The following is a 22,259-nucleotide window of genomic DNA, read 5'->3' as shown; positions in this document are numbered from 1 at the left end:
GCGACCAAACCTCCGATAAGCGGAAGATGGAATCTGTAGTATACATAAAAATGGCATGAAAATCAACATTACTGCCAATCACTGGCCCAGTTTAGGCTAATATTAATGAAGTTTATTTGATAGAAATTCCCAAGTTTTTTTAAAACATTGGACAAGATGCTTTAATATTGTTTTATTTATGTTGTAACAGTCCAAATAAAAAGCAAGCCTTGTGAAGGTGATATTAGGTATTCCTGTCAAAATCTCAGCCTTTTCTGTCTACATGATGCATGTTTTCTTTGGTTTATTATATTTCTGTACTGCAGGCCAATAAAAACTCTCCAACCTTCATCTTCTCGGAGCACATGAGGCCAAACTGAGTGCACTACTTGGCTTCAACCACTAGGGGCGCAACTTCACTCGTAAAGAACCTGGAATACAAAATTGCTGCTTTGATCAAAAAACTGACTTTTTTCCCCCATTTTCTACAAATCAGCTCAATTTAGAGGTTGACAACTTTGTGAACATGTTTTGAAAATGTTTTTCTCATAATTAAAATAGTTTAGTTTCTTACAAAAAGAGCATAAAACAAATAAAAGTTAATAATTATGAATATATCTCTGAAGCTTTTGAAAAATTCAAAGCATCGAAAGTTAAAACAAAAAATATACATGCCTAACTTAAAACACTTTTTTTGAGTTTTTTCGGCTCAGAACGGAAGTGTGAGTTTTTGTAAAAAAAAAACGGTCATTGTTCCAAAAATAATAATGCATCAAAATACCTGTGAATTGTTGACCTATTAAAGGCTGTGATTACCTCATCTAAGGTATGCCACTTTGCAACTCATTTTGGAAATATGCATATCTTTTTCAAAAGAGCATAAACATAAAAGACATACAAAAACAAATAAAAAATTAATATTTATGGATGGTCTCAAGCTGACGAACATATTAAACCTAAAAAAAAAAAAAAAAAAAAATATATATATATGTTGCTATGAATCGTTGACATATTATAGGTTGTAATTACCTCTATTGCACTTTGCAACTAATTTTTTGAAATATTGCATTTTTTTGTGTTTTTCTTATAATAAAATAAGTGTTGTTTTTTGACATAAAGAGCATAAAACACATAAAATAAATAAAATAAAAACGTAGTATTTATGGATAGGTCTAAAACTGTTGAAAATTTCAAAGTACCAAAAGATTTGAAAAAAGTGTCCTTATTTCGGACAAAAATAATAATGCACAAAAATCAAGTGTTGAATCATTGACATTTTATAGGCTGTTAATACATCATCTAAAGTATTTTATTTTGCAACTATTTTTTTTTCAATATTGCAAATGTGTTTTCTTACATGTTTTGTTTTTACAGAAAGGGCATAAAACAAATAAAAACGTAAAAACGGTGTAATGACATCATCTAAATAATTTTACTTTGCAACCATTTTTTTTCTCATAATTAAAAAATATGTTTTTTCTGTACAAAAAGACCATAAAACATAATATTAATATATAACAACTTTACATGTATATCTATGGATGGGTCTGAAGCTGTTGAAAAGTTTAAAAAGTTAATAAAAAGTAATATGTGACTTACCGGTACTTATAACCCTTTTTTAACGTGTAAAAAGTAAAAAAAATAATATGTGACTTACCGGTGCTTATAACCCTTTTTGTAACGTGTAAAAGTAAAAAAATAATATGTGACTTACCGGTACTTATAACCCTTTTTTAACGTGTAAAAAGTTAAAAAAAAATTATATGTGACTTACCGGTACTTATAACCTTTTTGTAACGTGTAAAAGTAAAAAAATTAATATGTGACTTACCGGTATTTATAACCCTTTTTGTAACGTGTAAAAGTAAAAAAATATGTGACTTACCGGTACTTATAACACTTTTTTAACGTGTAAAAAGTTTTTAAAAATTATATGTGACTTACCGGTACTTATAACCCTTTTTGTAACGTGTAAAAGTAAAAAAATAATATGTGACTTACCGGTACTTATAACCCCTTTTGAACGTGTAAAAAGTAAAAAAAAATAACAATATGTGACTTATCGGTACTTCTAACTCTTTTTTAAAAATTATATGTGTCTACTTATAACCCTTTTTTTAACGTGTAAAGAGTAAAAAAAAAAAAAAAAGTGACTTACCGGTACTTATAACACTTTTTTTAACATGTAAAAGGTAAAAAAAATAATATGTGACTTACCGGTACTTACAACACTTTTTTTAATGTGTAAAAAGTTAAAAAATAATAATAATATGTGACTTACCGGTACTTAACACTTTTTTTTAACATGTAAAAAGTAAAAAAAAAAAAGTGACTTACCGGTACTTATAACACTTTTTTTAAGGTGTGAAAAGGAAAATACATAATAATATGTGACGTACCGGTACTTATTAAAAATGTTTTTAAGTGTAAAAAGTTGAAAAATAATATGTAACTTACCGATACTTATAACACTTTTTTAAACATATTTTTAAATAAAGTAGACTAGAGGGTTAAAAAATACTGTTAGATCAATATGAATAATTGATGGTTCCATTCCCTGCTGGTGTGAAATCAACAACCCATGTACCAGTCCACCAGCTGTCTGAAGGCCGCGTACATCAAAGGGTTGAAGGAGCACGCCATCAAACCGCCGCGCCACTTCTGGCTGGTCTCCCTGTTCAGGTCTCCCAAGCACGTCACCCGCTTCTGGTACGCCCACGACACGCACCATTTGGAGTGGTCGTGCCGCGAATAGTGCGGTACGGACGCGGGGAGGCGGATCCTCTTGATGTTCATGACGTGATTGGCTAGCGAGCAGTTGGAGGGCAGCTGGTACTCCGGCGTCTGCCACGTCTCCGTCATCAGGCTGGTGTTGAAGACCTGAGCCAGCCAGCCCGAGTAGATGTCTGCATGAGGAGCAAGTCAGTTCTTGTACTCGACTGGACATGGACATGGTCACCTCTAGTCTTAGACTTAGATCGGTCACATCTAGTCTTAGACTTAGATGGGTCACATCTAGTCTTAGACTTAGATGGGTCACATCTAGTCTTAGACTTAGATCGGTCACATCTCGTCTTAGACTTAGATCGGTCACATCACGTCTTAGACTTAGATCGGTCACATCTAGTCTTAGACTTAGATCGGTCACATCCAGTCTTAGACTTAGATCGGTCACATCTAGTCTTAGACTTAGATCGGTCACATCTCGTCTTAGACTTAGATCGGTCACATCTAGTCTTCTACTTGGATCGGTCATATCAAGTCTTAGACTTATATCAGTCACATCTCGTTTTAGACTTAGATCGGTCACATCTAGTCTTAGACTTAGATAGGTCACATTTAGTCTTAGACTTAGATAGGTCACATCTAGTCTTAGACTTAGATAGGTCACATTTAGTCTTAGACTTAGATCGGTCACATATCGTTTTAGACTTAGATCGGTCACATCTAGTCTTAGACTTAGATAGGTCACATTTAGTCTTAGACTTAGATTGGTCACATATCGTCTTAGACTTAGATCGGTCACATATCGTCTTAGACTTAGATCGGTCACATCTAGTCTTAGACTTAGATCAGTCACATTTAGTCTTAGACTTAGATCGGTCACATATCGTTTTAGACTTAGATCGGTCACATCTAGTCTTAGACTTAGATCGGTCACATCTAGTCTTAGACTTAGATCGGTCACATCTCGTCTTAGACTTAGATCGGTCACATCTAGTCTTCTACTTGGATCAGTCATATCAAGTCTTAGACTTAGATCGGTCACATCTCGTTTTAGACTTAGATCGGTCACATCTAGTCTTAGACTTAGATAGGTCACATTTAGTCTTAGACTTAGATAGGTCACATTTAGTCTTAGACTTAGATTGGTCACATATCGTCTTAGACTTACATCAGTCACATATCGTCTTAGACTTAGATCGGTCACATCTAGTCTTAGACTTAGATAGGTCACATTTAGTCTTAGACTTAGATAGGTCACATGTAGTCTTAGACTTAGATCGGTCACATCTCGTCTTAGACTTAGATCGGTCACATCTAGTCTTAGACTTAGATCGGTCACATTTAGTCACATTTAGTCTTAGACTTAGATCAGTCACATCTAGTCTTAGACTTAGATCGCTTACATCTAGTCTTAACTTAGATCGGTCACATCTAGTCTTAGACTTAGATTGGTCACATCTAGTCTTAGACTTAGATCGGTCACTTCTGGTCTTAGACTTAGATCGGTCACATGTCATCTTAGACTTAGATCGGTCACATGTCATCTTAGACTTAGATCGGTCACATTTCATCTTAGACTTAGATCGGTCACATCTAGTCTTAGACTTAGATGGGTCACATCTAGTCTTAAACTTAGATCTGTCACATCTAGTCTTAGACTTAGATCGGTCACATCTCGTCTTAGACTTAGATCGGTCACATCTCGTCTTAGACTTAGATCAGTCACATCTAGTCTTAGACTTAGATCGGTTACATCTAGTCTTAGACTTAGATCGGTCACATCTAGTCTTAGACTTAGATTGGTCACATCTAGTCTTAGACTTAGATCGGTCACTTCTGGTCTTAGACTTAGATTGGTCACATGTCATCTTAGACTTAGACCGGTCGCACCTAGTCTTAGACTTAGACCGGTTGCACCTAGTCTTAGACTTAGATCGGTCACATCTAGTCTTAGACTTAGATTGGTCACATCTAGTCTTAAGACATAGACCGGTCACATCTAGTCTCCAAACAACATACAACCTTCATCATCCTAGAAATGTGCAAAATTCACATGACAAAAAAAACCCTTACCATCAACAAAACGTTCCGATTTGGCAAAAATGAAGAACATCTCTCCCTGCAGGGAGAAGAGTTGCTCCATGTTCTTATCCGAAGGCGCCACTGGACGCTTGCCAGCACACAAGTGTGCCAGCGCAGGCAGCTTGGCGGCGAAGTCGGCGGGCACGGAGCAGTTGAAGACGCGCGGGAAGACATACACCAGCTGCTGGGCTGATGTTGGGGGGAGGGGCCAAAGAAAGGACAAACATGAATATGTCATTTGGATCATTTTGCATCTCAAAGCAAACATTTTAGAGATACACTCACTGGACGTCCTTCTGGAAGTACTGTAAGCATTGTACTCACTGCTACAATAAACCATCAATCAATACATGATTTTGAGGATGAAACAAATGAAATCAGCTCAAACGTTAACATGCTAACGCTAGCATATTAACATGGCAACAGCTAGCATACTTGCAAAGTGGCGCCAAGTATCAAAATCCATGATTTCTAAGTTCAAATGAATACAATTTTATAAAATACTACAAAGTTACGTTAGCATGCTAACGTAACTTTGTATGTATCGTCTTTTTATGACAGACTTTACAAGTATCAGATTATACAGGCTAGCATCTAAAATGTGCGATACAAGCAGTCCTGCAGAGTGTTTACTTGTGTGTGATATCATGTGTGATACAAGCAGCCCTGCAGTGTTTACTTGTGTGTGATATCATGTGTGATACAAGCAGTCCTGCAGGGTTTACTTGTGTGTGACATCATGTGTGATACAAGCAGTCCAGCAGTGTGTTTACTTGTGTGTGATATCATGTGTGATACAAGCAGTCCAGCAGTGTGTTTACTTGTGTGTGATATCATGTGCGATACAAGCAGTCCTGCAGAGTGTTTACTTGTGTGTGTGTTCCGGAGGGAACCCACACAGTCACGGGGAGAACATGCAAACTACACACAGAAAGATCCCGAGCCCAGGATCGAACCCAAGACCTTCGTATTGTGAGCCACACGCACTAACCCCTGTTCCACCGTGCAGTACATGTCGTTTTTAATACATTTAATAAGAAAATATAAAGAACTTTATTAATGTATTTTGCTTCCAGGCTTTGGCGGGCCATATGAAAGGATGAATGTGACACCTGTGTTCTTGGGCAGTGTGCAAGCAGAACAAGAGAATTTTCTTAGCGCAAAAATTATGACTAAAGTGCTGAATTAATTTCTTAGAGGTGGGAATCTTTGGGCACCTTACGATTATTGATGCATCATAATTGATGTATATTGCTGCAGTTTTACATTTCACTAAATAAGCGTTTATCAAATGCAACTTTTAAAAACAGTGCATTTGTAATAAGAGACAGTTCAATTAATTCCTATCACATTTATGAGGTGAATGGAAATGTGTGCAAAAGTGGAACGTAAGTGCCCTAAAATAAATGAGCTGGTTGGTTTTCTGGGTGAGGTGTCAGACACATTTGACAACTGACTTTATTTACAATAAATACATCCATTATCACGTTAAGTCATCCATTGTATAATGGTCCATGTCCAAATTGTTATTTCCCCACCTCTACTATTTATTATTAATGTATTTACTTTAGCACTGCATGATTTTGGTTAATATTTTTTTTTGGAATCAGTCCGACCTAAGCCTTGATAATCTTGGTGATGAACACATGCTTTGACAAGGTTCCACTGGAAGTAGGCCAAATATCATTATTGTCAAATGACTCGTTAGTGGAAAAGTTGGGCCCCGAGGTCAAGAAGGTTCTAGAGCAGGGGTGTCAAACTCAAATACAGAGTGGGCCAAAATTTAAAACTGAACAAAGCCGCGGGCCAAGGTTGAACAAATTAACCTTTTAATAGGGACCCAAATAAGTTTTGCATTGAATATTGAACAAGCAAGGCTTATATAACTTTATGGTGACATGCAAAATCGAGTTTCAAATAATACTAATAATTAAAAAATATCAATGGAATATCAAATACAATTTAAATAAAAATTGAATGCCTCTTTTCTATTTGCAGCCTTCTGAGGTAAATATCAAAATAAACTTTTTCCACAGGCTAATAATAAATTTGAAAATAAAATAACAATAATGATTGAATCAAACATTCAAGCCTTGAAGTAGCAAGAGAAAGTGCATGAATAAAACGTTAATTTTTGCTCAGTTGCTACACTGATTTGCTTTAACACTGAATATGGAACAAGCAACGCTTATATAACTTAATAGTGCAAAATCTACTTTCAAAAAACAAATGAAAAAACATCAATGGTATATTAAATAAAATTTAAATAAAAAATGGAATGCCTCTTTTCTATTTGCAGCCTTCTGAGGTAAATATCAACATTTGGTGGTAGCGGGGGGTGTATATTGTAGCGTCCCGGAAGAGTTAGTGCTGCAAGGGGTTTTGGGTATTTGTTCTGTTGTGTTTATGTTGTGTTACTGGGTTTCACTATGTAAAGCGCTTTGAGTCACTAGAGAAAAGCGCTATATAAATATAATTCACTTCACTTCACTTCACTACGGTGCAGATGTTCTCCCGAAATGTGTTTGTCATTCTTGTTTGGTGTGGGTTCACAGTGTGGCGCATATTTGTAACAGTGTTAAACTTGTTTATACGGCCACGCTCAGTGTGACCTGTATGGCTGTTGACCAAGTATGCCTTGCATTCACTTGTGTGCGTGTAAAAGCCGCATATATTATGTGACTGGGCCGGCACGCTGTTTGTATGGAGGAAAAGCGGAGGTGACGACAGGTTGCAGAGGACGCTAAAGGCAGTGCCTTTAAGGCAGTGGTCCCCAACAAGAAATTAAAAAAATAATAATAATAATAATAATTTTTTTTTTTTTTTAAATCAACATAAAAAACACAATATATACATTACATAACAATATAGATCAATTCAGTCTGCAGGGATACAGTCCGTAAGCACACATGATTGTATTTCTTTATGAAAAAAAATAAAAAATAAAAAATCAACCCCCCCACCACCCCCGGTCCGTGGGACAAATTTTCAAGCGTTGACCGGTCCCCAGCTACAAAAAGGTTGGGGACCACTGCTTTAAGGCACGCCCCCAATATTGTTGTCCGGGTGGAAATCGAGAGAAATTCGGGAGAATGGTTGTCCTGGGAGATTTTCGGGAGGGGCACTGAAAATCGGGAGGGTTGGCAAGTATGAGTATTAGCGGTGAATGCGGTGTTACAGCGGCACCGCCGCTGTATAATACCAGCGGGCCAGCTCTAATGTTAATTTGATATTGCCTCAAGGGCCAAATGAAATTACACGGCGGACCAAATTTGGCCCGCCGGCCAGAGTTTGACACCCATGTTCTAGTAGTTAATATAGTTGAGGTCGGCCACTTATTATGAGTGTGAGGAGTGTGATGCCATTTACAAGCTCCATTCCCAAACAGTCGCGTTATAATGTAAGGAATACTTGATGTTTTTTCAGCAAATATGTGGAGAAAAGGTGGACTCACTGACACGGAGGACATGTTGATAGTGCAGGCTGACACACAGAGCCGTCTGGCCGTTGACCTTGCCAGAGGTCGGGTACAGGTAGCCCTTCTCTGGGAAGGAGGGGAAGTGGGGGATGCTGTGGGACAACCAGAAGCCTTGAGAAGCATCAAAGAGCAGAACTCCTGGTGGAAACATGATAACAACGCTGAATGTAGACACACACACATTACACTTTGACATGAATGTACACACACATTACACTGTGACGGCGTGTGTGGACCCGAGTCAACACAAAGATGTTCTTTGGTCCTTGGTACGAAAGTCATATCGAACCATTCGCAGTCACCAACAACACTTTTATGAACTGAAATGCCCTTCCTGAAAAGGAGGTCATTGTTTCTGTATGTTGCTAGCATACTAGATATAAACCAGGGCTGTCCAGAGTCATATAACTTGGTACTTGACACGTGCTAACTGTTAGCATGCAAACGTGCAAACTTTTTCAGCCAATTGTACATCCTCAGAGTCATATAACTTGGTACTTGACAGATACTGACTGTTAGCATGCTAACGACCGCATTTTAGCCAATTCTGCAGCCGAACACCTCAGAGTTTAATGACTTGGTACTTGACACATGCTAACTGTTAGCATGCAAACATGCTAACTTTTTAGCCAATTTTACAGCCTCAGAGTCATATAACTCTGAGGCAGATGTAGAAGCATTTAAGTCCAATCTTAAAACTCATTTGTATACTTTAGCCTTTAAATAGACCCCCTTTTTAGACCAGTTGATCTGCCGTTTCTTCTCTTTTCTGCTCTGCCCCCCACTCCCTTATGGAGGGGGAGAGGGGGGCACAGGTCCTGTGGCCATGGATGAAGTGCTGGCTGTCCAGAGTCGGGACCCGGGGTGGACCGCTCGCCTGTGCATGCATACGCGTCATAGTGTTGGGATATATTATATTGGGATACAATTAAGATAATGAAGGATGAAGTGATCAAGAAATGTTTACTAAATATATGCTTAGAATAGGCCGTGCAAGTAATAATATCCTCTAAGTTCCAGTTGGGACTGGGTCCAAGTTCAAGCACAGGCACATTCACTCTTATCGTCCACATTCTTGCTACTGTAGATGTGGCTTCTGGCAAGCTTCTGCTTGAATTTTTGAGCATTTCTCTTGACAAAATTGGTGCCGTTCAGCTAAATTTGTTGGTTTTCTGACATGGACTTGTTTCTTCAGCATTGTCCACATGCTTAAGTCAGGACTTTGGAAAGGCCATGCTAAAATCTGACATTTCATGGACAAAGATAAGACCTTCTAGAGGTAAGTTCTGTGGTCAGATGAAACAAAAATGGAGCTGTTTGGCCACAATACCCAGCAATATGTTTGGAGGAGAAAAGGTGAGGCCTTTAATCCCAGGAACACCAAGCCTACCGTCAAACAGGGTGGTTATTATCCTCTTGGCCTGTTTAGCTGCCAATGGAACTGGTGCTTTACAGAGAGTAAATTGGACAATGAAAAAGGAGGATTACCTCCAAATTCTTCAGACAACCTAAAATCATCAGACCGGAGGTTGGGTCTTGGGCGCAGTTGGGTGTTCCAACGGGACAATGACCCCAAACACACGTCAAAAGTGGTAAAGGAATGGCTAAATCAGGCTAGAATTAAGGTTTTAGAATGGCCTTCCCAAAGTCCTGACTTAAACGTGTGGACAATGCTGAAGAAACAAGTTCATGTCGGAAAACCAACAAATTTAGCTGAACTGCACCAATTTTGTCAAGAGGAGTGGTCAAAAATTCAAGCAGAAGCTTGTGGATGGCTACCAAAAGTGCCTTATTGCAGTGAAACTTGCCAAGGGACATGTAACAGCTTCTTCCCTCAGGCCGTAAGACTCTGGAACGCATTAAAATAATCCCCTCAATTCCCCCCAAAAATGGATTAACTCGCTGGAATAAAAAGACAATATAACATACATCCATAAACGTGGATGCATATGCAAAAGTGCAATATATTTATCTGTGCAGTAATCTATTTATTTATATCTGCACCTTATTGCTCTTTTATCCTGCACTACCATGAGCTAATGCAACAAAATGTTGTTCTTATCTCTACTAAGTTCAAATTTGAATGACAATAAAAGGAAGTCTAAGTCTAAGCCCAAGTCTCTAAGTCTAAGTAAGCAAATATTAACATTGCTGTATGTATACTTTTGACCCAGCAGATTTGGTCACATTTTCAGTAGACCCATAATACATTCATAAAAGAACCAAATTCAATGAATGTTTTTTGTGACCAACAAGTATGTGCTCCAATCACTTTGTCACAAAAAAATAAGAGTTGTAGAAATATTTGGAAACTCAAGACAGCCATGACATTATGTTCTTTACAAGTGTATGTCAACTTTTGATTGCGATTATATGTGTTACATTAGCACCAGAGCTCAAAATGTTATGGGCAAATTTTGCTGAAATTTCAGGAAATGTCCTAAATTGGACATTTTGGGGGTGATCCGGAACACTGCCTGGATTCAGAATTTATTTTGGGATTCTTTCTGATGGGGAGATTGCACCTGGTGGAGGTCAGCGCTCTCCAAGTGCTTTTCTAGTTGCAAATCGTGTCCAGTACCTTTGGTGTGTCCGTATCCTTGGTCGTACTTGAGCAGAGGCGGGGCATCGTTGTAGAGCGCATAGGCTGAGCTGTTGGCCTGAAGGAAACATGCACAACAAGTTCAGGAAGTGCTTTTTTTTTTTTACATGTGTTGAGTTTAGCAGAAGTTCTGCTTCCCCTAGAGAGAGAGCTCACCTTGTAACTACTGTAAAGCTGACTCAGGGTGTTTCCCATGGCTCCTTGGGTGGTGTTGACCATGAACTTACTCCGTTGCCAAGTGCCTCCTGAGGCGTCCAGGTACATGTAGTCCACCCCACTGCCTTCCTCACCAATCTTGTATTTGGGAAACTTGTAAATGATGAACCTGCATCACATGACTCACTTCAGCCTTTTTCATTTCATCACTTTCACTTCCATGTCAGGGAGGATTCACTTCGCAAATAACTTTTGACCGACAAAAAAACACCATAGGAGTTTGTGCCCGACATGAAGTTGACAGCTCTGGCTCTTAGCTCGATGTCTAGCACTCTCGTGTGCTTATTTGGACGACCCTGGTTGGAGCCCCGGGGGGGAAAAACCGCAGGTGCTGGACCAGGCGGGTTGCACTCGCTCATAAACACATTATCAGGCGTGTGATTTGGACTGAATGAAAAAGACGGCAAATCAGCCAGGGGTCCAGGCGCCCTGGTGGGGGGAAGAGGGGGGCAACGGCCCCCGAAGCTCCTGGCTTTTCAGCAAATGAACACGCAGAAAAAAGAACCACTTAAAGATGTTTTAGTGATTAATTAATTGAAAAATTATCAACAGAGTTGACATAAATACTTACTCCATTCATCCAAATGAATCACTATGTCTGTTTCAGTCACTATGTTATTTAGTTACTACAGTAATTACAACGTGTGTTCACATCCACAGGAACCACATGGGCTAGCCTACTCTATACAGTATTTACAACCTTACTAGTGTTCACTTGACAGCCACAGATGGTTCATCTAGTTATTGACATTATTTACACATTACTTTGTCTGTTTCAGTCACTATGTTATTTAGTCACTACAATAATTGTGTTCACATCCACAGGAACCACATGGGCTAGCCCACTCTATACAGTATTTACAACCTTACTAGTGTTCACTTCACAGCCACAGATGGTTCATCTAGTTGAGTGGTTCTCAACCTTTTTTCAGTGATGTACCCCCTGTGAACATTTTTTTAATTCAAGTACCCCCTAGTCAGAGCAAAGCATTTTTGGTTGAAAAAAAGAGATAAAGAAGTAAAATACAGCACTATGTCATCAGTTTCTGATTTATTAAATTGTATAACAGTGCAAAATATTGCTCATTTGTTGTGGTCTTTCTTGAACTATTTGGAAAAAAAGATAGAAAAATAAACAAGTGATTCAATTATAAATAAAGATTTCTACACATAGAAGTAATCATCAACTTAAAGTGCCCTCTTTGGGGATTGTAATAGAGATCCATCTGGATTCATGAACTTAATTCTAAACATTTCTTCACAAAAAAAGAAATCGTTAACATCAATATTTATGGAACATGTCCACAAAAAATCTAGCTGTCAACCCTGAATATTGCATTGTTGCATTTCTTTTCACAGTTCTTTTTGAAAGACATTTAAAAAAAATCTCACGTACCCCTTGGCATACCTTCAAGTACCCCCAGGGGTACGCGTACCCCCATTTGAGAACCACTGGTCTAGTTGTTGACATTATTTACACATTACTTTGTCTGTTTCAGTCACTATGTTATTTAGTCACTACAATAATTGTGTTCACATCCACAGGAACCACATGGGTTAGTCTACTCTATACAGTATTTACAACCTTACTAGTGTTCACTTCACAGCCACAGATGGTTCATCTAGTTATTGACACATTATTATGTCTGTTTCAGTCACTATGTTATTTAGTCACTACAGTAATTACAACTTGTGTTCACATCCACAGGAACCACATGAGTTAGCCTACTCTATACAGTATTTACAACCTTACTAGTGTTCACTTCACAGCCACAGATGGTTCATCTAGTTGAGTGGTTCTCAACCTTTTTTCAGTGATGTACCCCCTGTGAACATTTTTTTAATTCAAGTACCCCCTAGTCAGAGCAAAGCATTTTTGGTTGAAAAAAAGAGATAAAGAAGTAAAATACAGCACTATGTCATCAGTTTCTGATTTATTAAATTGTATAACAGTGCAAAATATTGCTCATTTGTTGTGGTCTTTCTTGAACTATTTGGAAAAAAAGATAGAAAAATAACTAAAAACTTGTTGAAAAATAAACAAGTGATTCAATTATAAATAAAGATTTCTACACATAGAAGTAATCATCAACTTAAAGTGCCCTCTTTGGGGATTGTAATAGAGATCCATCTGGATTCATGAACTTAATTCTAAACATTTCTTCACAAAAAAAGAAATCGTTAACATCAATATTTATGGAACATGTCCACAAAAAATCTAGCTGTCAACACTGAATATTGCATTGTTGCATTTCTTTTCACAGTTCTTTTTGAAAGACATTTTAAAAAAATCTCACGTACCCCTTGGCATACCTTCAAGTACCCCCAGGGGTACGCGTACCCCCATTTGAGAACCACTGGTCTAGTTGTTGACATTATTTACACATTACTTTGTCTGTTTCAGTCACTATGTTATTTAGTCACTACAATAATTGTGTTCACATCCACAGGAACCACATGGGTTAGTCTACTCTATACAGTATTTACAACCTTACTAGTGTTCACTTCACAGCCACAGATGGTTCATCTAGTTATTGACACATTATTATGTCTGTTTCAGTCACTATGTTATTTAGTCACTACAGTAATTACAACTTGTGTTCACATCCACAGGAACCACATGAGTTAGCCTACTCTATACAGTATTTACAACCTTACTAGTGTTCACTTCACAGCCACAGATGGTTCATCTAGTTATTGCCATTATTTACACATTGCTTTGTCTGTTTCAGTCACTATGTTATTTAGTCTCTACAGTAATTACAACTTGTGTTCACATCTACAGGAACCACATGGGTTAGTCTAGTCTATACAGTATTTACAAGCTTACTAGTGTTCACTTCACAGCCACAGATGGTTCATCTAGTTATTGACATTATTTCCACATTATTATGTCTGTTTCAGTCACTATGTTATTTAGTCTCTACAGTAATTACAACTTGTGTTCACATCCACAGGAACCACATGGGTTAGTCTAGTCTATACAGTATTTACAACCTTACTAGTGTTCACTTCACAGCCACAGATGGTTCATCTAGTTATTGACATTATTTACACATTATTATGTCTGTTTCAGTCACTATGTTATTTAGTAACTACAATAATTGTGTTCACATCCACAGGAACCACATGGGTTAGCCTACTCTATACAGTATTTACAACCTTACTAGTGTTCACTTCACAGCCACAGATGGTTCATCTAGTTATGAAAAAGACGGCAAATTAGCCAGGGGTCCAGGCGCCCTGGTGGGGGGATAAGGGGGGCAACGGCCCCCGAACCTCCTGGCTTTTCAGCAAATGAACACGCAAAAAATAGCCAAAAAAAGAACCACTTAAAGATGTTTTAGTGTTTAAATAATTGAAAAATTATCAACAGTTGACATAATGAATCACTATGTCTGTTTCAGTCACTATGTTATTTAGTCACTACAGTGGACCCCGACTTAAACAAGTTGAAAAACTTATTCAGGTGTTACCATTTAGTGGTCAATTGTACGAAATATGTACTTCACTGTGCAACCTACTAATAAAAGTCTCAATCAATCAATCAATCAATCAATCAATCAATTACAACTTGTGTTCACATCCACAGGAACCACATGGGTTAGTCTACTCTATACAGTATTTACAACCTTACTAGTGTTCACTTGACAGCCACAGATGGTTCATCTAGTTATTGACATTATTTACACATTACTTTGTCTGTTTCAGTCACTATGTTATTTAGTCACTACAGTAATTACAACTTGTGTTCACATCCACAGGAACCACATGGGTTAGCCTACTCTATACAGTATTTACAACCATACTAGTGTTCACTTCACAGCCGCAGATGGTTCATCTAGTTATTGACATTATTTACACATTACTTTGTCTGTTTCAGTCACTATGTTATTTAGTCACTACAGTAATTACAACTTGTGTTCACATCCACAGGAACCACATGGGTTAGTCTACTCTATACAGTATTTACAACCTTACTAGTGTTCACTTCACAGCCACAGATGGTTCATCTAGTTATTGACATTATTTACACATTACTTTGTCTGTTTCAGTCACTATGTTATTTAGTCACTACTGTAATTATAACTTGTGTTCACATCCACAGGAACCACATGGGTTAGCCTACTCTATACAGTATTTACAACCATACTAGTGTTCACTTCACAGCCGCAGATGGTTAATCTAGTTATTGACATTATTTACACATTACTTGGTCTGTTTCAGTCACTATGTTATATAGTCACTACTGTAATTATAAATTGTGTTCACATCCACAGGAACCACATGGGTTAGTCTACTCTATACAGTATTTACAACCTTACTAGTGTTCACTTCACAGCCGCAGATGGTTCATCTAGTTATTGACATTAGAGTAGAAATAATGAACAAAATGTCAGCTGCTGTCTTGTTGTAAAAGACAGATGAAAATTAAAGTTAGCATTTAGACAGGCTATACTGTAGCAAACATAGTCTGCCACAATCATGCGTGTTCTTAAATGTGTGTTCCACCTCTTCCAGTTTTGATTTGGGCTTACATAGTAAACAAGTGAAATTAATGTTTTATCATACATTTGTCCAAATGTGGCCAACATTGTGGGTTTCCTAGACGTGGTCTACGTCGCTAAAAGAAAAAAATCCCTCTGCCATCTTCCACTATTTTTTTAAATATATAAATCTTGAATATTCCCTCTTCTCTTTTCAAGACTCTCTCATCCTCATTTGGGATGTCAGTTGTGATTTCACTTCCTGGTGCCATGTCCCGCCCTATCTTGCCTCTGATTGGCCTGTATAGTTTGTCCCCTGCCCATGGAGTTGCTTCACTACGTAGCTTCCATTTTTAACTTCATAATTTTATTGGTAAACCACAGTTTTTACCACTGAAGCCATAAAGCAGAATGGATGAGTTGTTGGCAGGTATGGCAAAGAGACAGATCAAGATTTTAACACACACTGGAGGTCGGAAAAAAACGAAGAAAACGGAAAATATGTTTTATTTTTTTACAGAGATCAAAAAAACGGATTTCCGACACAATCCAATACACATCCGAAACATATCAGATACCTATCAGATATATATCAGATACATATCAGATACGAATAATCAGATACACATCAGATACATATTAGATACACATCAAATACACATCAGATACATATCAGATACACATCAGATACATGTCAGATACACGTCAAAAACATATCAGATACACGTCAGATACACGTCAGATACACATCAGATACACAGCAGATACATAACAGACACACATCAGATACACATCAGATACATGTCAGATACACGTCAGACACACATCAGACACACATCAGACACACATCAGATACACATCAGATACATATCAGATACATATCAGACACATATCAGACACATATCAGATACACGTCAGATACACGTCAGATACACGTCAGATACACGTCAGACACACATCAGATACACATCAGATACATATCAGACACATAGACACATATCAGATACACATATCAGAATACACATCAGACACATATCAGATACACATCAGATACACGTCAGATACACGTCAGATACACGTCAGATACGTATCAGATACACGTCAGATACGTATCAGATACACATAAGATACACATCAGATACATATCAGATACACATCAGATACACATCAGATACATATCAGATACACATCAGATACATATCAGACACATAGACACATATCAGATACACATATCAGAATACACATCAGACACATATCAGATACACATCAGATACATATCAGATACACATCAGATACACAACAGACACACATCAGATACACATCAGATACACATCAGCTACACATCAGATACACATCAGATACATGTCAGATACACGTCAGACACACATCAGACACACATCAGACACACATCAGACACACATCAGACACACATCAGATACACATCAGATACATATCAGATACATATCAGACACATATCAGATACACGTCAGATACACGTCAGATACACATCAGATACACGTCAGATACACGTCAGACACACATCAGATACATATCAGACACATAGACACATATCAGATACACATATCAGAATACACATCAGACACATATCAGATACACATCAGATACATATCAGATACACGTCAGATACGTATCAGATACACATAAGATACACATCAGATACACATCAGATACATATCAGATACACATCAGATACATATCAGATACACATCAGATACATATCAGACACATAGACACATATCAGATACACATCAGATACATATCAGATACACATCAGATACATATCAGATACACATCAGATACATATCAGACACATAGACACATATCAGATACACATATCAGAATACACATCAGACACATATCAGATACACATAAGATACATATCAGATACACGTCAGATACACGTCAGATACGTATCAGATACACATCAGATACATATCACATACACATAAGATACACATCAGATACACATCAGATACATATCAGATACATATCAGATACACATCAGATACACAACCGATACATATCAGATACACATCAGATACATATCAGATACATATCAGATACATATCAGATACATATCAGATACAAACCAAAGAGGCCTATTTCCAATTTGAAAAAAAAAAGGGAATTGTATTTTTCACATTGACATGAAAAAAAAGTCACATATTTGACAAAAAAATGAGTGTGAACATACAGTAGCTCTAATATCTTTTTATCTTGCTGACGTTGTGTGTATGAAAACGACATGCACGTGTCATGGAGAAAAAAACAAATGAGATCATCTAGTGCAGTTAGGGGGAAACATGTCCGAAAAGAGCAAATACAAGGAAAGGTATTTGATCATCTTACCAGTCGACGGGCGCCCCAGCTTCATCCTTGCAGGAGAAAGCAGCATGAGTCCCAGCCAGGCCCACAAGCAGCAGCACACTTGGCAGGGCGGCCATGGTCATCCATCAATGCGTTGGACTTCTCCTCATCACAGATCCGCACTTTTTCTAAGTGACACCAGTAGTTCTGTGCAAAACAGGAAGTTGTGGGACACGCTCACATGAAAGGGGATCACTACTCTCCCATGTCACGGGTCGCACAAGGCCTGGGGACATACTTTAAATACTTCTTATTTCCTACTAAATGTATTTGTTCTTTCCATTTGAACAGAAATAATTATGTATGCCATGAAATGTACATGTCTTTTACACTTGAATATCTGATCATGCAACCCATATTATATTCTGTATATACGCCACAATGCCTTCAAATACCACCACAAACATATTATACATATATTCTGTATACACACCACATTGCCCTTCAAATACCACCACAAACATATTATTCATATATTCGCCACAATGCCTTCAAATACCACCACAAACATATTATTCATATATTCTGTATACACGCCACAATGCCTTCAAATACCACCACAAGCATATTATTCATATATTCTGTATATACGCCACAATGCCTTCAAATACCACCACAAACATATTATTCATATATTCTGTATATACGCCACAATGCCTTCAAATACCACCACAAACATTATTCATATATTCTGTATATACGCCACAATGCCTTCAAATACCACCACAAACATATTATTCATATATTCTGTATACACGCCACAATGCCTTCAAATACCACCACAAACATATTATTCATATATTCTGTATATACGCCACAATGCCCTTCAAATGCCACCACAAACATATTATACATATATTCTGTATATACGCCACAATGCCTTCAAATACCACCACAAACATATTATTCATATATTCTGTATACACGCCACAATGCCCTTCAAATACCACCACAAATATATTATTCATATATTCTGTATATACGCCACAATGCCTTCAAATACCACCACAAACATATTATTCATATATTCTGTATATACGCCACAATGCCCTTCAAATACCACCACAAACATATTATACATATATTCTGTATATACGCCACAATGCCCTTCAAATACCACCACAAACATATTATACATATATTCTGTATATACGCCACAATGCCTTCAAATACCACCACAAACATATTACTCATATATTCTGTATATACGCCACAATGCCCTTCAAATACCACCACAAACATATTACTCATATATTCTGTATATACGCCACAATGCCCTTCAAATACCACCACAAACATATTATACATATATTCTGTATATACGCCACAATGCCTTCAAATACCACCACAAACATATTATTCATATATTCCGTATATACGCCACAATGCCCTTCAAATACCACCACAAACATATTATACATATATTCTGTATATACGCCACAATGCCTTCAAATACCACCACAAACATATCATACATATATTCTGTAAACACACCACATTGCCTTTCAAATACCACCACAAACATATTATTCATATATTCTGTATATACGCCACAATGCCTTCAAATACCACCACAAACATATTATTCATATATTCTGTATATACGCCACAATGCCCTTCAAATACCACCACAAACATATTATACATATATTCTGTATATACGCCACAATGCCCTTCAAATACCACCACAAACATATTATACATATATTCTGTATATACGCCACATTGCCTTCAAATACCACCACAAACATATTATTCATATATTCTGTATATACGCCACAATGCCCTTCAAATACCACCACAAACATATTATACATATATTCTGTATATACGCCACAATGCCTTCAAATACCACCACAAACATATTATTCATATATTCTGTATATACGCCACAATGCCCTTCAAATACCACCACAAACATATTATACATATATTCTGTATATACGCCACAATGCCCTTCAAATACCACCACAAACATATTATACATATATTCTGTATATACGCCACAATGCCTTCAAATACCACCACAAACATATTATTCATATATTCCGTATATACGCCACAATGCCCTTCAAATACCACCACAAACATATTATACATATATTCTGTATATACGCCACAATGCCTTCAAATACCACCACAAACATATCATACATATATTCTGTAAACACACCACATTGCCTTTCAAATACCACCACAAACATATTATACATATATTCTGTATATACGCCACATTGCCTTCAAATACCACCACAAACATATTATACATATATTCTGTATATACGCCACATTGCCTTCAAATACCACCACAAACATATTATACATATATTCTGTATATACGCCACATTGCCTTCAAATACCACCACAAACATATTTATACATATATTCTGTATATAGGCCACATTGCCCTTCAAATACCACCACAAACATATTCTACATATATTCTGTATGTATGCCACAATGCCTTCAAATACCACCACAAACATATTATACATATATTCTGTATATACGCAACAATGCCCTTTAAATACCACCACAAACATATTATACATATATTCTGTATATAGGCCACATCGCCCTTCAAATACCACCACAAACATTATACATATATTCTGTATGTATGCTACATTGCCTTCAAATACCACCACAAACATATTTATACATATATTTTCTATATACGCCACATTGCCTTCAAATACCACCACAGACATTATACATATATTCTGTATATACGCCACATTCAAATACCACCACAAACATATTATACATATATTCTGTATATACGCCACATTGCCTTCAAATACCACCACAAACATATTATACATATATTCTGTATATACGCCACATTGCCTTCAAATACCACCACAAACATATTTATACATATATTCTGTATATAGGCCACATTGCCCTTCAAATACCACCACAAACATATTCTACATATATTCTGTATGTATGCCACAATGCCTTCAAATACCACCACAAACATATTATACATATATTCTGTATATACGCAACAATGCCCTTTAAATACCACCACAAACATATTATACATATATTCTGTATATAGGCCACATCGCCCTTCAAATACCACCACAAACATTATACATATATTCTGTATGTATGCTACATTGCCTTCAAATACCACCACAAACATATTTATACATATATTTTCTATATACGCCACATTGCCTTCAAATACCACCACAGACATTATACATATATTCTGTATATACGCCACATTCAAATACCACCACAAACATATTATACATATATTCTGTATACAGTCGTGCTCATAAGTTTACATACCCTGGGAGAATTTATGATTTCTTGGCCATTCTTCAGAGAATATGAATGATAACACAAAAACCTTTCTTCCACTCATGCTTAATGGTTGTGTGAAGCTATTTATTGGCAAACAACTGTGTTTACTCTTTTTAAATCAAAATGACAAAAGAAAGTACCCAAATGACCCTGATCAAAAGTTTACATACCCCAGTGACTTTGATCTGAGAACATGCACAAAAGTTGACACAAACAGGTTTGAATGGCTAATCGAGATTCCAATCCTCACCTGTGACATGTTTGTTTGTAATTAATGTGTGTGTATAAAAGGTCAGTGAGTTTCTGGGCTTCTGACAGACCATTGCATCTTTCATTCAGTGCTGCACAGATGTTTCTGGATTCTGAGTCATAGGGAAGGCAAAATAATTGTCAAAGGATCTGTGAGAAAAGGTAATTGAACTGCATAAAACAGGAAAGGGGTATAAAAAGATATCCAAGGAATTGAGAATGCCAATCAGCAATGTTCAAACGCTGATTAAGAAGTGGGAAATGAGGGATTCAGGTTGACCAGCAAAGATTTCAGCCACAACTGACAGGAAAATTGTTCCACAAATAATTTCAGCTGAAATACAGGACTCTCTGAAAAATTGTGGTGTGGCTGTTTCAAGATGCACAATAAGGAGGCACTTGAAGAAAAATGGGCTGCATGGTCGAGTCGCCAGAAGAAAGCCATTTCTGCGCAAATGTCACAAAGTATCCCGCTTATATTACGCCAAACAGCACATAGACAAGCCTCAAAACTTCTGGAACAAAGTAATTTGGAGTGATGAGACTAAAATTGAACTTTTTGGCCACTCGACCATGCAGCCCGTTTTGAACTTCTACTTCCGGTTGAAAACTCAGTCTAAACAGAAGGACAATGTAGCACCTGCAGAACCTGCAGTGAGCGAACTCGTTCGAAAGATGGTGCCATAGCACAAAAATAACGCCTATTAACTGTCTTGGCCTGATTTAGTTT

The 22,259-nt window shown here is 37.2% G+C and overlaps 1 protein-coding gene across 3 annotated transcripts in view; it reads right to left on the bottom strand.

Moving 5' to 3' along the window:
* Positions 1-1,225: 1,225 nt before the first annotated feature.
* Positions 1,226-22,259, bottom strand: part of dnase2b (deoxyribonuclease II beta) — a 108,109-nt gene continuing 87,075 nt past the window's right edge. For 2 of the 3 annotated variants that reach the window (XM_062027847.1, XM_062027846.1), the window contains 6 exons: positions 17,942-18,106; positions 11,025-11,193; positions 10,848-10,926; positions 8,243-8,404; positions 4,780-4,977; positions 1,227-2,885 (listed from right to left, as the gene is read on the bottom strand). In XM_062027847.1, the coding sequence (XP_061883831.1) occupies positions 2,551-2,885; positions 4,780-4,977; positions 8,243-8,404; positions 10,848-10,926; positions 11,025-11,193; positions 17,942-18,042 (1,044 nt within the window). In that variant the 5' untranslated portion in view covers positions 18,043-18,106 and the 3' untranslated portion in view covers positions 1,227-2,550. Of the gene's footprint in view, positions 2,886-4,779; positions 4,978-8,242; positions 8,405-10,847; positions 10,927-11,024; positions 11,194-17,941; positions 18,107-22,259 lie in introns of all 3 variants that reach the window. The other variant, XM_062027848.1, reaches the window with a different exon arrangement.

This window comes from Entelurus aequoreus, linkage group LG19 (genome assembly GCF_033978785.1).
Source record: "Entelurus aequoreus isolate RoL-2023_Sb linkage group LG19, RoL_Eaeq_v1.1, whole genome shotgun sequence".
NCBI lineage: Eukaryota > Metazoa > Chordata > Actinopteri > Syngnathiformes > Syngnathidae > Entelurus > Entelurus aequoreus.
Note: the sequence above shows the minus strand (reverse complement) of the source record. Positions and strands in the feature narration are given on the sequence as shown.